We start from the raw sequence: 17,971 nt of genomic DNA on the forward strand, positions 1-17,971 counted from the left end.
CTACAATCCAAATATAATTGATTTTTGTTTATGGTCCAACTCCATTTTTTCTATTTGTATACTCAATTACCAATCACTGAAAATCTCAACCATTCCACACTGCTCTACAGTGCCGTCTCTGTCATTATGGGATTTGTTTTTATTAAACTCTATACTGTTCCATTGGTCTGTTTTGTTCTTCAAATACCTCCTTTGGTCTTTATTTCCTCCTTTCTTTTGGGACTCCAATAAAATAGAGATCTTCTCACTGTATCCTCTTTGAGTCTTAGTCTTCTGTATTTTCCCTATTTTTCGTGTTCCTTCTTGTATAGCTTCTTCTGAAATTTATCTTCCAATTCACTAATGTTCACTTCAGCTTTATCTGTTAGTCTTGCACACTGAATTAATTTCAGGTATTTTATTTTCTGATTCTAAAACTTGTCCTTTTTCAAATCTGTCTTGTCACTATTGTATAGTTTCCAACTTCCTACCATTATATACTATCTTTGCTTTTATTATTTTCAACTTGGTAAATATGGTTTACTCTCTTTGATAATTCCAGTATCTCAAGATTTTCTGGTAATCTCTTGTCTGTTGGTCCTGCTGCTTATTGCTCTTGATGCCATGTGTGTATGTGTACCTGGTTATATTTATGAGCTGAACATTGTATGCAAAAATACACACGTGTGCATATGTGTGTGTGCATATATATGTATATACATATGTATATATTATCCTAGGCCTGAAATTAGTCCTTTAACTACATCACACAGACACACACATACATACACACACACACACACACACACACACACACACACACACACTCATAGGACTAATTTCAGGCCTAGGATAATGATACCTTTCTCCAAGAGGAGTTTTGTTTGGTTCTTCCAGGGAGCTGGGGGCATTACAACTCAGTATCTTAATACAGGTTTGACCACTTAATCCAGGTCAGATCACTCACAGGACACAAGGTCTGGATGCAAATTCACGACAGCGCTGTCTTGGACACCGTTCCACTCTTTTCTTTCAGTGTGTCATCTTAAAATGGGAGGTAATTTACCAGACACCCGACCTCTGAAGTCCTGGGCTTTGATTTTTGCTCCTCTTGATGGCACTGGAAGTGCCGCTCAGCTTTAAACCTTCCTTCCTCAGTTTTAAACATGTCCACAGGGCACAGCGTTTAGTACTATCCCAAAAAGTCTGATATATGTATTTTCATTTATTCAAGTCTTCTTTCAAAACCTTCAGTGGAGTTTATATATCTTTGTAAAAATGTCTTAAGTTTCTTTTAAACCTTTTTCATTTTATGCTTGTTGTATGAATGGAATGATTTCCATTACATTTTCTGATTATGGACTTACAGGATATTGACTTTTGTATATTTACCTGTTGTTATTTGCCACCTAAATGCATTAAAAATATATATTCCCACTATACACCATTTATTTCTTCTTATACTACCTACATCCTACAATTCCAAGAAAATTTACATAGTTTTTATCGTGGCTAGGTTTTAATGATAACTATCCACAAAATCAACCTTTTATGACAGAGTTTAGGATGTTAAAGATGCAGCACAATTCTCACAACTGTTACTAGAGCATTTTCAGTTGATTTTCCAGTTAACTCTTAGGTTTGTCAGGTAATCATCTTACCTACAAATACTAATAATCTCAGTACTTTCTTTTTCTATACTTCTATTGCATATGTTGCTCCAGGATAACAAAAAATCTTTTGTTTTTAGGGGTTTAATTGATCAAAGGATTACTTCTACATTATGCCAGCCATTCATATAAAAGAATGACTAAATAACATAACTAATATGACAACTTTATTATTTCTACCTTTAACTTTATACAAACAGTACTTTTCTGATCAAGATAGTAATGTAAGAAACTAAATAACTCACTATGCTATAATTTATAGCACAGGTCACAAAAGCCTTCAGGTGCCAGAAAAGTGGTATGTGAAGCAGCTGTGATAAACAGTGGTAAGGATTCTAAAGGAAAGTGCACTGCTGCCTAAAGGCATACATTTTTTTAAAAAGGCATCTGTAAAAACTTATTGAAGTATAATTGACATACAATGTTATACTGGTTTCAGGTGTGCAACATAGTGATCCAACAATTCCATACATTACTCAGTGCTCACCACGGTCAAGTGTAGTCACCATGCAACGTTATCACAGTTTTATTCACATTTCCTATGCTGTATTTTCATCTCTGGAAGTTTGTACCTCGTAATCCTTTTCATCTCTTTTGCCCACCATCCCACCCCACCCACCTCCCCTGTGGCAACTACCAGTTTGTTCTCTATATTTAAGAGTTTGTTAGTTTTGTTTAGATTCCACATATAAGTGAAATCATACGGTATTTGTCTTTGGCTCACTTATTAAAGGCACTTGTTTTTTAAAAAATTTTCTGGCTAGATAAAGCTGGTCTACTCAATCTTACAGGCATGTTTATTTATTTATTTTGCTATACAGACATAATTACAGGATTTAAAAAATATATTTACAAAAAAAAATAGCACCCTCTTAAAAAAAAGAAGTCCCTGCACGTTATTCCAAAAATTAGGATAGTTTCTAGCAGCAAGACTGAGAAGTTCAGGTTTGTACAAAGACTTTCTGTACTAAGAGTTACTAGGAAATTTCATGACATAGATACATAAAGATAATTCGTAAGCAAGGAACTTGATATTCTAGAGTGGGGAACTAAATTTTGACATGTAAATTGTAAAAGAATGTTGTACCATGAAAAAATGTTAACTTTTCATTTTGTTTAATCAAACCATTTTCCTTTATTTAAGACTATTTATTAACTTGATGTCTCATCTTTCCTATTTCTTAAAGACAATGGAAATTTCCATTTCTGAAAGTGGCCCAGAAATATTTAAATTTGGCCCTACTTATCAAATTATGTCAAGGGTACAGACTAGCCTTTCTTTAAATATTCGTATGGACACAATACCAATGGTTATTACTGACTTCTGTATTACCTTAAAGAATTTTATAAACCTACTAAGATTTTTTGTGAAATTAAAATACCCTAATTTTACCATTAGAAAAAAGCATTGCATTAATGTAGTTCACTGCTAAATTATAAACTATTTAATGATAAACTTCAATTGCAAGTTAGTCTGTACATGACTCAAGTTGGAAGCCTTATTAAATAATTTAAAATTCCAATTAAAATGTTAACTGATAGTGGTGTTATTCAATACTCTCATGTCAGTTATACAACACTGATGGTAATATTTAATAGGACTAAATAAGCAGATATTCAGAGTTACTGATAATTCATATATAATAGATCTGTTATTTTTATAATCTTAGAAAATTGATAATTTTATGTTATTGATTTTTAAAAGTCCAATTTAAAAGAGAAAATGTTAAATATTTGTATTAGGTTATCAAGATAACACACACAAATAACAGCGAGCAGTTCGGCAACACCAAAAAATTAGCAATCTTAACTGAACAGATGGTAAATATGTCCAGGGGGGAGAAAAAATAAATTTAGGATGTTTTATCCACTTGCCACTTTCAGAAAGCTTCGATTTTACTGGCATGCAAAGATTTATAGCTTTAACCTAAAAGTCATTTTTGACTTTGGTGTACTCCTTATATTTTAAACAGTTCCCTGTAATAAATATGATCAGCTTACCTAATCAAAACTATTAAGTGTAGGTACTTTTTCTTCCTCCATTTCTCCAAATCACTGTAAGCTCACTATCGAACTATAGGACATGAGGCAAATTTCAAAGCAGACAGAATCTGAACATACTAGCAGACCAATAAACAACTCTAAGTAATATCCTTTGTAGAAAAGTAGTTACTAGCTATTCTCTGTTCAGCTGGGCTTTCAAGTCATGGTCAAAACATTCAACACTTTCATATCATAAAATTTCTCAGATAATAGGAACAAAATCTCTATGCAATATACAGATATCAAAGTTGGAATTTCATATTTAAAAATCTGGCATTTACCTAAGAGATAAAATTATTGTTTAGAAGTATTTTTGTATGAGTCATCTTAAGTAAACTAGTTTGGGAAAGAGTATACATGAAAGTCTAAAGAAAATGAAGTCCAACTTATTAACAGAATATATAAATGTCTATTACACAGCAATATATAAATGAAGGTATTATGCTCTTTAATATGAGAAACCCGTATTTAAGAAACAATGGCAGCCTCCAAAAATTTCCTCAGCAGAGGAAATTTTAAGAACATTAGGAAAATCAGAGGGGGAGACGAACCACAAGAGACTATGGACTCTGAGAAACAAACTGAAAGTTTAGAGGGGAGGGCAGTGGGGGGGATGGGTTAGCGTGGTGATGGGTATTAGAGAGGGCACATACTGAATGGAGCACTAGGTGTTATATGCAAACAATGAATCATGGAACACTACATCAAAAACTAATGATGTAATGTATGGTGATTAACATAATAAAAAAAACATTAGGAAAGCTACCTCACAGTTTTAAAGTCAAGTGATTTCTTTACACAGAGGCAATAGGGTCTAGTGCAAAGGACTTAAGCTTTGGAGTCAGACTTTGGTTCAGTCCTAGCTCAGCGATTTACCATCTGTGAGTACATGAGCAAATTAATTAACCTTTTGAGTCACAATCTATAAAAGGGAACTACTATTTATTTTGTGAGCCTGTAGTATAGATTAGAAATATGTGAATATGGCTAGCACCATAAATGGTAGCTGTAATTTGCAGTGAAGCATTTTTAAATTGAAATGAAGTCATGAGCAAGACAATAAAAAGCTAAATGACTGTATAGGAGATACTGATGTAGAGTTAAAGCTCTAGTAAATGTATTAGAAATCTTTTTTCTTCTTTTGAGTAATCTCAAACTACAGACAGCAAAACCAGACACTTTTTAGATGACAATCCTGGTAAAGGTAAAACAACAGTGGTATGGAAATCAAACTCAGGAAGTCTACTGAATTTTACTTTTCCCGTGGGCAGAATAAAGAGGTTACATCAAATAATCTCTATCCTCATTTCCAACTCTAAAAATACATGGAACTAAGTAAAGTGGTTAAGAGCTGTGAAGGCAGATTGCCTGGATTCATACCAGCTCTGCAGCCTTGAGCAAATTTCCTAATCTCTCACGCATGTTTCTTATTTATGAAATGGGAATAATAATGGTACCTATCTCAGAGTGTCAGGAGGATTAAGTAAACACAGAAAGTACACAGAATGGTGTAGAGCACATTGACAACAGTTAATAAATGGTAAATCTTATTAAATGGAAAAAATTCTCTACGGTCATTAAAATTTTTAAAAGTTGGGAAATCATCTGGGGGATAAAAGAAAAACCTTGTTTTTACCTCAAGAAAAACAAAATTAGGACCATTGTTGGTCTTTTAGAAAAAAAAGCAAAGTATTCCTGTTTCATAGTGTTCTGGCAGAAATAAAACATCAAATTAAAAGAATGCCTTCAAGCTAAAAAGAATTAGTGCCCCCCCCCCCCATCTAGACTAGCTCAAAACTTTAGAAAATGAAACAAAACAAAAAATTATGAAACATGTGCACTTCTAGTTTTGGCAGGTTTGAAAACTCCCTGCTCCCCATGCCAAGTGAAGTAATATGGCTGATCCTGCCATCTTGCTAGAAATGAAACTGCTACATCTGTGGATTTCATCCCTTCATTGGATGTGAGGCTGATCTTGTTCCATCTGTCACACTCAGTGATTGCCATTGCTTGCCCTATAGAGAAATCAACGGATTATAGTTTTTCTGGTTTGGGTCAAAAGGCTTCTACTAAAAGTTACATCATACTCCCATGGAATCTGCAAATGACAAGGTTGGCAAGGAAAGGCATATAAAATCTCATGTGAATGATATCGGAAAGAATCTCTAAACCTAAAAGTGAGCCATGGGGTATACTTCCTTGGGTATCTGGATGCTTTCCTCCTTTTATTTATATGAATTATCAATTATCACAATTTCTGAAAAGCCTATAGCTGAGCAATAATACTAGTACCAAATGCTGTGGTACTAAGTCTGTCTTATTGACTTATTTAAAAAAAAACAAACAAACACAAGGATAAAAGAGGAAAGCAAATAGTACATCAAATGAACATAACACAAATTGCAGGAAACAACAGCTGTAATGTTCCATTTGAAAGTTAGAATGAGATTATGAATAGAACACAACAGAAGTTAATGGCAAATTCCAGATTTTTAATGTAAATGACTTAGCATACTACTGACTCATTCTGAGAATACTATTAAACTCAGTAAAACTAAGGAAAAACAAAGAAACAAAGCTATCCATGTGGGATAAGCTAAGATTCTATTCAAGTGAAGTCAAAGATTTCTTAGCTAGGACATCAAAAGATTCATAAAAGAAAAAAAACTGAAGTGGACTGTGGCAAAATTTAGAACTTCTGCTCTTCAGAAAACACGGTAAGAGAAAAGATAAGCCACACACTGGAGAAAATATTTCCAAGTCCTATATCTGATAAAGGACTTCTATCTAGAATATATAAAGAATTCTCAGAACTGACTATAAGGAAAACATGCAATCCATATTTTTAAAAATTGCCAAGAAATCTGAACAGGTACTTCACCAGAGAAGACCTACTGTAGCAAGTAAACACAAGAAGATACTTAACATCTGTAGTTACTGGGGTAATAGAAAATAAAACTACAATGAATTACCACCAGACACCTATTAGAATGGTTAAAAAACAAAAAAATAGATAATACCAAGCACTGGTTATTATGTGGGGCAAATGGAACTCCTATACACTGCTGGTCGGAATGCAAAATGGTACAGCCACTTTGAAAGCATTTTGGTAGTTTCTTAAAAGTTAAATGATTCATGTTTATCACATGACCCAGCAATCCCACACCAAGTTAAATAAAAATTTACCTTAACAAAAAACCCTGTCTATGAATGTTTCTAGCAACTTTTATAATCACCAAAAACTAATTTCAACATCCCTCAATTGAGAAATGAATAAACTGTGAGATACCCATACAATGGAATACTGCTCTGCAATACAAAGGAATAAACATATACACAACACAGATGAATCTATATGAATTATGCTAAGTGAAAGAAGCCAGATTCCAACAGCTATATAATGTACGATTTCATGTATATGACATTCTGCAGAAGAAAAGTGTCTAGGGACAGAAAACAGATCAGTGGTTGCCAACTACTGGGGGTTGACTACAAAGGAGCAGGAGGGAATTCTGGGGGGTAATGGAACTGCTCTATATTTTGACTGGTAGTGGTAGTCACACAACTATATGTATTTGTCAAAACTGCAAAATTACACACAAAAAATGGGTGAATATTACTATATGCAAATTTTTCCCTAATGAAAAAATTTATATATTATTAAGCTAAGTAAAACTAACAAAACCCAAAATTAACATGCAAATAAGCTTAATTTAAAAAAAAATTTTTAAAAGCTTAAAATAAGAAAAAGTGGCTAAGCCCATTTTTGGAAATTAAAGTCCAAGCTACAATTGTGATCCACGAGGCAGGTTAATCTCATGCTTTTGCTTGGTTTTACTCCTCTGGTAGTAAAATAATAGTACATTGGACTCTTTAAAAATATACTTAAAAAAAGGTCTATAAAATGTTTTGTTCATTCCAAATGCCTGCTAGGTCAGTAACTCAATGAAATCCATCATCCTACATTCCCAAGTGCTCTCTTTATTCTTTCAACATTTTTTTTTTTTTTTACATTTTAAGACTATCCACCACGTCAGAACATTATTCAACTCTACATTTCATCAACTTATTGCAAGTTCTCTTTATATTATACTTCTCAACAAGACCTTAGGGAAAAATTGCTGTGCTAAGGGTAAGACTATCACCTTAGTCCAGGTCCTTATTTTTGCTCCTAGCTACACTTGATTTCAGGCTATCTCTACTTTCACTGATCCTATCTTTGGCTGACTGATCTGCTCAAAAGGTTTAATTCTTTTTTTTTTCCTGCCACACTGGGTCTGCCCCCACCAATCAGTGGAACTATTTTTCCAGTGCAAATCCATTAAAGCAAATTTTAATGAGACAATGGAAAATATCAGTTTACACTTGAATATTACTCTCACAGAAATGTGAAGAAATGGGTTTAGAATACATTGTTAAAAAGCTAATCACTATCTGTATCATTTAGGAATGTTAAACATTGTTCAATTTCTACAAAACAAAATCTAATTTAAAGAATTTGAGACAGGGCTTAGAATTTACTTGGATTAACAATGACATTATGCCAAAAATAGTCCTGGCCTTACAAAACTCTTAATTTTTTGCCTTTCACTATATAATTTTCTGATGCTTTCATCAGCCAAAAGGGTTGGGACTTTATATAAATCCAGTGGAGTGTTTCCTAAATTATGTTTCATAGGGAGGTTAATAGGTGTGGTAGGAGGAGGTCGTTAATGAGGAGTATAGGCAAGAATTTCATGGTAAGTTTGGAAACGTTTCTCTTTCTTTGACACTTTTTCTCTGAGTATACTTATTAACATCTCACCCAACACCGGGCAGAACACAGTTCGAGAAATCTTTAAACAGAAGACTAATTCAATTAAAATTAAGTTGAAAAAATTTCATTGCATCAAAGACAATGCCTGCACCATAGGCAGCAGTTACCAAATAGCAACTAACTGGGGAATGCAGACACAACTCTGGTAGATGCATGTTAGTCTTAAGTAGCTAAATTAATACCTTGTTACTCAATGGGTATACTTTTGACCAGGAGTTTCTGCATCACCTTTCACTGTTCAAGCTGTCTCCCAAAATCAATTTCAATCTTCAGAAATTTAACAACATCCCCACACGATTTCAATGCATGTTAAAGGTTGAGAAGCACTGGCCTACAACAGGAGTTCCCAAACTTTCTGTAAAGAGCCAGAGAGTTAATATTTTAGGTTTTGTGAGCCATGAGGTCTCTGTCATAACTACTCAACTAGGCTGTTTATTATAATGATAAAAGGTCTATATATTAAGAAGGTATAGTAATTAAAGATGTATATATATACTTGGAACACCAAAATACACTGAACAAGAAAATGACAGAATCAAAAGGACAAAACCACAATTTAGCAACTTATAATGAAGGTTTTTAATATCCCTCTCTCTGTCCTAATGGAAACAGAAAATCTGCAAGGATATAGATTTAGGAAGAAAACCCACCAGCTTGACCTAGCTGGTATTTATAGAACACTCTATCCAATAACAGCAGAATGCTCATTCTTTTCAAGTGAACATGGTGTCTTCTCTAGAATAAAACACATGGTAGGCCACAAAACAAGTCTTAATAAAAGACTAAAATCATATAAAGTATGTTCTCCAATCACATGTAATTAGAAATCAATAACAAGAAAATGTGGGAAATCCCTCAAATATCACATTATCAGACAACCAATTTTTAAGTAACCCAAAGGTCAAAGAAGAAATTTCAAGAGTAATTAGAAAATATCTTGTGAGACAGCATAATACTAGTATAAGGTCAGACATACAGATCAATGGAACAAAAAAGAGAGCTCAGCAATAAAGCCTTATATTTATATTTCACTGATTTTGGACAAAGGTATCAAGGCAATTCAACAGGGGAAAGGAAAGACTTTTCCTGGAACAATCAGAAAGCCGTATTTTGCAACAGTCAGATCCTTACATCATACTACAGACAAAAATTTTTTCAAAATAGATCATATACCTAAAGGTAAAAGTTGCAATAAAACCACTAGAAGAAAGCTACTATAGAAGAAAATCTTTGTGACCCAGGGTTAAGCAAAGACTTCTTAGATATGATACTAAAAACACAGTACATAAAGAGTAAGTTGATAAACTGGTCTTCATGAAATTAAAAACCTGTACTCTTCAAAATGTGTCTTTAAGAAAAAAAGATAATTCACAGACTGGGAGAAAACATTTCCAAATCATCTAATAAAGGGCTTGTGTCCAGAATGTAAAAAGAACCCTTAAAATTCAATCATAAGAAGAGAAGTAACTCAATTTAACAACGGGCAAAAGATGTGAATAGATATTTCAAAAACAAAGATAAGTGAATGACTAATACATTAAATGATGCTCAACATCATTAGTCATTAGAGACATACAAATTAAAACCACAATGAGATAGCACTCCACACCTAAATTGAGAGGCATTTTCAAGTAGATCAACTTTAAAAAAAAAAAAAGTTGAATGGAAGGACAGAATCTGGAAATTGATACTCTTAAAATTATTTTTGCTGACCTATTCTTTGGAAAGCTTTTGTGTACCTCCAGTGGTGCACATACCATATTTGAAGACCAGTGGTATAAGAAAACAAGAAAGATACGGTGGCTTAGACAGTAACACTTAACACGATTTGATGATCTGGAAAGGTGTCAAGCATGAATGAGGCTGATGGGGGGGTGAGGTAGTTAGGGCTGGAAAAGGAGCTAACAGGAAAAAGGTGAGGGAAAGAAGAATTCTTTTAAGAGTTTCTGACAACATCCTCCATCATCATCATCATCATCATCATCATCATCATCATCATCATGATTCTGATAGTCCCCAGCATTAGCAAGTAAAGTGAGGAATATAGCCTCAGGCAACACCCACAATGTTTTTATCATTTACTTGACTCCCCCACAGGCTCCCTGCCCTAGCCCACACTGACAAAAAGACACCATGCCCAGGCAAGTCTCTACATTTCCCTTCAAACACTCACATCTAGAAACCACTCTGTAGCAAGTAACTGGACCAAAGCAGAAAACTGTACCAAGCACAGGTGACCTTCCCTTTTCCCCTACATCTTAATCTGATGTACTCAAATTACATTTCTCACACTGTAATAATTGTTTACATGCTTGCCTCTTCCCTAGACCATTAGAGACTGTGACTTAAGACAGACACTTCTTACTCATCTTGCAATCTTCAGCAGCCAGTACAGTATCTGACCTATCCTGCAGTCAATAAATGTTCAAAGAATGGAAGACTAGGCTTGTTAATTCTATAAATATAAACTCCAACCATACAATTTAAATATCTTTGTCTACAAAAGAACTTTTTTAACATATCATGGGCAGCAAATGTATTTTAAAACCCAATTTTTCTTTCTTAGGAGAGCCACTAATCTATAATTAAGAACCTGATATGTTATATATCTAATCACCTTTTACATACATGGGAAGTGGCTATGTAAAAGAAATGTGTTGTAGTGAAAAGACCAGTGAACTAGACAGAAGCTAGGTAACCCGGTTAGGGCTAGTACTAGACACTCTGTGTCTTCTCAGGCATTCAGTTTCCTCCTTTGTGAAATGAAAGGATTAATGTGCAATCTCTAAGCACCCTTCAAATGTTAATATTTAAGAATCTTTAATCTGAGTGTTTAATGAACAATTAGAAGGCAGAAGGCATGTCAGTCGCTGAGTATTCCTAACATTTTGGTACCTCTTTGCTAGAGATCAAACTAAATGATACTGTCAATATTCATTCAGTACTTCAACTCCATGAACAAAAATAAAAAGAATCTCCGTTTGAAATCAGGAACGTGACTTTTCGATTCTAATAATTTAACTCTTAAAGCACACATTAAATCACACATCAGAGGCATTGACATAATAAACAAACTAGACGCTTACCTGCCAGGAAACTGCTCCTAAAATCGCTGTTGCAAGAAGACTAAAAAAAACTAACTGCTCTGAAATTAAGCAAAAGTGACGCATCCCTTTGGATGCCATGATTCTATCAAGGCTATTGTTATCTACCCTGTGGGTGAAATATACTTTATGGCAGTCATTTAATTTGGTATGGAATCCCCAAAGAGTTAAGAGAAAAATAATATGGCAAATCATCCAGAAAATTCCAAAAATGGAAAAGCCTGGTATTACAAAATACCAGAGGTGAGTATCTCTAAGTTTAAATGCTGAAAGAATAAAAAAGGTAAGTTCAATCATTCCTGTGAAAACGACTGAAAGTCTTCTGCATATTCTTCCACGGTACAAAAAGGGTTTCCACCTTTCAGTCACTGAAAGTCCACTAAAATAAATGTCAAGGAAAGGGTCAGTTATCAGGCAGATGAAAAAACATGCAAAAGCAACTGGATTTTTGGGAGTTTCCAATGAGGAGAAAAACAGCAAGACTGCAAAAATAACTAAGTTTGGAATAGCTAAGAAAGACTTCATTCTCAGGTCAATAATCAGCATGGCCAAAGCTACAACAAGTAAAATGACACTCAGAGACTTCTCCACCAACATGGTTGTGCTGGCAATAGCAAATCCAACAAGTTCCAGAAATTCAACTGTGGTTAGTAAAGTGGGTCGATGATGGACATACCCAGAAATTCTCTCCACCAAAGCGCATAAGATCCTTAGTACTATGGAAGTTAGAAGCAAATATTTGGTTGACTCTTCTTTCACATCATTTTTAAAGGATGAATTGTCAAGAAAACATAGGAGGCCAAGCAAGAATCCAAACCAAAGATTGGAGAGACTTAAACTTGCTGCTTCCATTGAAAAATAATAATAGAGTATGCTGGCAATTCCAAGAACGAAAAGACCAAGAATAAAAATTACCAAAATTAAGGAATTTGCTGTTTTTTCCCATCTTACATAAAGACCTAAGCATATAGCAACCAATAAATTGATTCTGGCTAAATAGCCAAGATAACGCACTGAAGAATGCATGTTCACTTCTCTGTTGACTTCTTCCAGTCTTGTCATTGCTAAATACAGACAATGACTAAAGCAGTAACGCAGTGATTTACACATGTAATCTGGCAATTTGGGCTTTCTCCCCGTGGTACAAAAATTTACTGCTTGTTTTTCATCCAGCAAATCCAACGTATCCGTAACTCCTATTTCAGCATTTCCTCTGGTGGAATTTTTGTTTATAGTAATCTAAAAAGAAGAAAAAAAAGGTCAGTGTTAATTTTATATAATTTATATCTCTCTTCTTTGTAGAAAATAATAAAGAAATGAGAAATAAAGCTTCTTCTGAAACTCAGTTTTAAATTTGACTTACATGTATCTTAATGGTAATTGTTTCTGGTTTAAAAACTCAGTTTATCCATATAAAAATGACAGCGTTTTCTGCTTAACATATGCTAAGAAGTATGACTAAATCACCACCAGTGAAACTGTTTTTCCAAAGACTAAGCCATTCTTACTTCAGTGGTTAGTTTTTCAACTACAATGTGTAAATGTGAGATATTCAACCTAACTTAGATTGTAGAAGATGGATCTGGCACAATCAAAAACTACTCAGCAGCTAAACGGAATGATGGGCTTCATCATTACATCTAATTTGAAAAGCACTAGTATCCAGTAATAGCAACCGTTCCTACCTAAAATCCTCTCCATCTTTTTATAAGGCAGCTCTAACAGGCTATAAAATCTTAGTCTTTACAGTTTAACTAATAAACTTACCAAAAGTAAAGTTTAACTGCATTAAAGTTAGTCCCTGAAGTTAACCCATAATTTTCCCTATACTTTGATCTCTACTAAATTACTTGGATTATCAAACCTCCTTTCTAGATCTAAATACTATCCTGTAGCAAACCAATTCCTGAACTTTCTAGTCAAAATTCTGAAGTTAGAATGCTAACCAATATTTACTATAAGTTAAACTTTATACTTTTTTTTTTTTTAAGATTTTATTTGACAGAGAGAGACACAGCAAGAGAGGGAACACAAGCAGGGGGAGTGGGAGAGGGAGAAGAGGCTTCCTGCCGAGCAGGGAGCCCGATGCGAGGCTCAATCCCAGGACCTTAGGATCATGACCCGAGCCGAAGGCAGACACTTAACGAATGACCCACCGAGGTGCCCCCAAACTTTATACTTTTACTCTTAAAAAGTTAACAACTATTCGTTAAGGAACCCAGATAATTATTTTAGTCTTTGAGTGCCCCCACAAACTGCACTTAAAACATGACAATGGCCAAAAAATGCTTTAACTATCTACCAGATAATTCTTCAAAGTTTATGTTATACTGTTTCAGAACTGATCCATTCAACAGCTCATAGTCACAATAAATATCCATGGAGAACTCAACCAGACAAAAATTCAAAAAAATGTTTGTGATGGGCTTATTTATACTTTAACAGTAGGACACATGAGAGGCACCTGGGTGGCTCAGTCGGTTAAGCGTCTGTCTGCCTTCAGCTCAGGTCATGATCCCAGAGGCCTGGGATCGAGTCCTGCACTGGGCTTCTTGCTCAGCGGGGAGCCTGCTTCTCCCTCTGCCGGCCACTCCCCCTGCTTGTGCACACTCTCTGACAAATAAAATCTTTAAAGAAAAAAAATAGTAGGACACTAAAAGACTCGACAGAAACATGATAACCTGGAATTAACCCTTAATTACTCATTTGGCTGGAGAAGATTTTACTGACAATCTTACAGTCTCTGGGACGTTCTAAGTACTATTACTAATTCTACTTCTCACTAATTCTGCTTCAGCAAGTGTATTTTTTTACAGATAAACCTATTTAAGTATTCTGATTTTCCTCAATCACATTTTCATCCAATCATTTCTTAAGATACCATACACCGCTTAAAAAAATGTCTTCCTTTGGTATATTCTGGCTTTATCTTTTTGCTTATATGTAAGACATTGATAAAATCTAGAGTGCTTTGCATTTTTTTTTTTTTTTTTAACATCACTCCTGTAATATAATCGTTCAACAAACAGGTTGGAATACAGATCCTCAAAGGGTTGATGGTACGTCTGGGCTTAGACAACTGAACACTGCTGAAGAAAAAAACAATCACACACCAGGCTCAATGGTTGCCACTCAACTCAGACATCCTTCTGTTTCTTTGGTCAACACTCTCCCATTCTGTGAGTATCCAACCTCTCTTCCTTAGCCTCAAATCTCTGACACCCACTTCCCACGCACTGCACTCTCACTAGATGACTGCCTCCAACAGAGTTGTCAGAAGAGAGCTTACTTGAGTTTCCAACACCACAAACCCACCTCTACTGACATCTCCTGATACAGGGGAAGAAGGGTGTCCCTTCCCTATCTAAGGCTAAATCTTTCAGACATACTGGTTATCTTTTCCCCTCTACGTCTTCCAGAACTTCACAGTCTCTTGGCTCTTCAAACTCCCACTCTTCCCTTATCCATTAGCACTTAAACATTTGCAAAGCTCTTTTTAAAATCAATACCAAAAAAACCCAGAAACAAAAACAATCTTTACACATCCCCATCTTCTCTTCCAAGTTCAATCTTCTGTCCTCTTTTGACAGCTATTCTATGATTGCTTCACTTCTCACACCACTTAACAATGGTTCCCACCATACAACAAACTGCTCTGCCAAATTCTAAAGTGACCTATAAGCTCCTAAAACCAACGCGTACTTTTCATTTATTATCCTGCACTTTCTTCAAACAACCTTTGACATTGTTGACTCCTCTCAGTTTCTGAAACCTGCCCTTCCTTTAGCTTTCAAAGACCAACCTCTAGATTTTCTTCTAACTCAGTGACCTCTCCTCCGTCTTCTTGCAGACTCTTGATTCTCAATCCATCCTTTGGCTGTTCAATCCCAGGCCTAGGCTTTTCTCTCACTGTACACTTTCTATGAGCAATCTCAACTATTTCCATGTCTTCAATTATTCTCTCTCCCTAATTATATACATATATTAATCTGTCTGAAAGAAATAAAAGCACCAGCTCTCTTAGAAGTAAAACCCTAGAAAAAAGGTAAACAAGGGCGCCTGGGTGGCTCACTCGGTTAAGTGGCTGCTTCAGCTCAGGTCATGATTTCGGGGTTCTGCAATCAAGCCTCACGTCCAGCTCCTTGATCAGCGGGGAGTCTGCTTCTCCCTCTCCCTCTACTCCCACTGTGCTCACTCTTTCTCTCAAATAAATACTTAAAAAAAAGAAAAAAGGTAAACATGTAAATTATACCCATAACATCCAGATCATAGAATATATGCAACCACACTGTCAAAATCAACATGCAGAATATTTTTAAGTGGCTAATTTACAAGTCTTTCCACATTCTGAACTTCTTCAAAGAACAAACTGGCTGAATCAGAGAGTAAGACAACAAAGCAACAGAATCTTTTCAACTGGTCTGCCATTACTTGATTCAATGAGAAATTACTTGTGAGACAGATAAAAATGGAGCACGGAAGAGTCAGTCTGCATAGGGGAGCTCCCAGAGTCTGTTTTATAAAACCCCACATCCTACTTTAACCCTCCTCTCCTTCACCACCTATATTTAGTAATAGCAAAATGCTGATTGTCATTTGCTTAAGGTCTGCATTCCCACTAGATCGCAAGGTCTCTGAAAGTTTGTCTTTAATACTGTGTACCCGTGTCTTGTTAGAAAATTTGGCACCAAGTAGATATTCAACAAATACCTGTGAAAGAAATAGAGACTAATATAGAAATAATTATATTTAATAACAATGCCAGTTATTGGACACTTAGTAATACATGAAGAGACTAAAGTTGTAATAATATCCCACAGCACGTAAGTAATAAAACTAAGGGAGAGTCCATGAATGTTTGGTTTGTTTCTCTTTTCGCCTTACTTCAGCCTTCACTTAATTCATCCAAATTCCTCTAAACCAGTGAGTTCTCGTCCGTATCCTACCTCTAGGGAATGGCTCAACAGAGCCACTACATACACACTCTTATCACTTGCGTCAGCTTTGGACTCAGAAACAATTTCCGTCCCATCTAGGAGAAGCGTCGAAAGCTGAAAGAACTATACTGAGCACCTAAGGTCGGGGAATTCCCGTGCTTTGATTCTATGAATTCACGTTAACCCTCTGGGCCCACTACAGACGAGGAGAATGGCAACTTTAAATATTCAATCTCTTAGTACTGGGGCAACAACAGCAATTCTTCCAGAAAGAGCCTGCCTGTTCTCTACCACCTCTCTACTTTGGGAGATGGCAACGACAACTGGGGGCCCAAGTGCCTGGGGAACCGCGGGGCATATGCAGCACCCCACCTTCCAGCCTCCAACCCCCACCGTCAACTCCTCTCGGGGCAGGTATCGCAATCTCGGCGCCGGGTGACCGACAGGCTGTGCGGAGCTAGGGGCTCGAACTACGCAGAGACCTGGGCGGTGTCTATGCTCAGGTCCTGCCACCCCGCTGTTCACCCCGACCTCCCTACCTGACTCGGCCGCCGCCACCAACGCTCTCTCAACCCCCGGAGTCGGCTCTGGGGCCAACACAGTAAAGGGAGGGCCCTTGGGGCTGAGCTTGCGACTCGGAGCTGGGAGGTGGCACGCCGGGGGGCAGGGGGGTCCGAGGGCCCGAGGCCACAGGCACTAACACAGGCCAGTCTCCTTGGAAACTTTCTCCGTTACCGGCCCGACCGCGGCCGCCATGTTCCTGCCGCTCGGTCCGCGACGGTACGGAACGCCGCCGGGGTCAAACCGCGCGGCGCGCTTCCTCCCTGAGGCCCGGCCCCCTCCCCGCTCAAACACCCCGTGCCGCCGCCGCCCCAGGTGTGCCCGGCGCTGCGACAACACACAGAGCACCCCCCCACACATAGGGTGCCGGCTGAGTCCGGCCTCCGCCGCCTTCTGGGACCTAGGATCGGCGGCGAACAGGGAGTGGGAAGAGCACGAAGGATCACGTAGACCGTGCCCATGAAGACTTCAGGCCGCCGCCTCCGGCTGGACGGAAAGTGGGACGGGACGGGCGGAATGGTCCACACGTGGGCTGTAAATACCGCAGGAGGCGTTGCGGTTCTTTAGTATCCGTAGCATAATGCATGGCTTTGTGTCCGCTGACCAGCAGAAGCCCAAGTTTCTTAGGCTCGCCTTCAAAGCGCTTCTAGCCTCCTTTTCTAATTAAGACTCCTTTTAAATCACTGCCTGGATCTTTACTCCACCGACAGACAGCACTGAGCTCCCCAGGCCTGGCCTGTGCCATTCCCCTTCTTCCACCTATCCCTTAACACGTTCAGCAGCCTTTTTTATTTTTTATTTTTAATTAACATATAAAGTATTATTTGCTTCAGAGGTACAGGTCTGTGATTCATCAGTCAC

General features: G+C 36.9%; 1 protein-coding gene across 5 annotated transcripts in view; it reads right to left on the minus strand.

Moving 5' to 3' along the window:
• The window catches only part of TMEM168 (transmembrane protein 168), a 30,073-nt gene extending 12,504 nt beyond the window's left edge, over nucleotides 1–17,569 (minus strand). The window contains exons 1-3 of one of the 5 annotated variants that reach the window (XM_073899091.1): nucleotides 17,089–17,568; nucleotides 15,685–15,826; nucleotides 11,595–12,851 (exon numbers count right to left, since the gene is read on the minus strand). In XM_073899091.1, the coding sequence (XP_073755192.1) occupies nucleotides 11,595–12,722 (1,128 nt within the window). In that variant the 5' untranslated portion in view covers nucleotides 12,723–12,851; nucleotides 15,685–15,826; nucleotides 17,089–17,568. Of the gene's footprint in view, nucleotides 1–11,594; nucleotides 12,852–14,076; nucleotides 14,218–15,684; nucleotides 15,827–17,088 lie in introns of those variants that run through there. The other 4 variants (XM_025873195.2, XM_025873192.2, XM_073899093.1 and 1 more) reach the window with 4 other exon arrangements.
• Between the last annotated feature and the right edge of the window lie 402 nt (nucleotides 17,570–17,971).

This window comes from Callorhinus ursinus, unplaced genomic scaffold (assembly GCF_003265705.2).
Source record: "Callorhinus ursinus isolate GAN/ISIS: 27379988/994484 unplaced genomic scaffold, GSC_fseal_2.0 scaffold12, whole genome shotgun sequence".
NCBI lineage: Eukaryota > Metazoa > Chordata > Mammalia > Carnivora > Otariidae > Callorhinus > Callorhinus ursinus.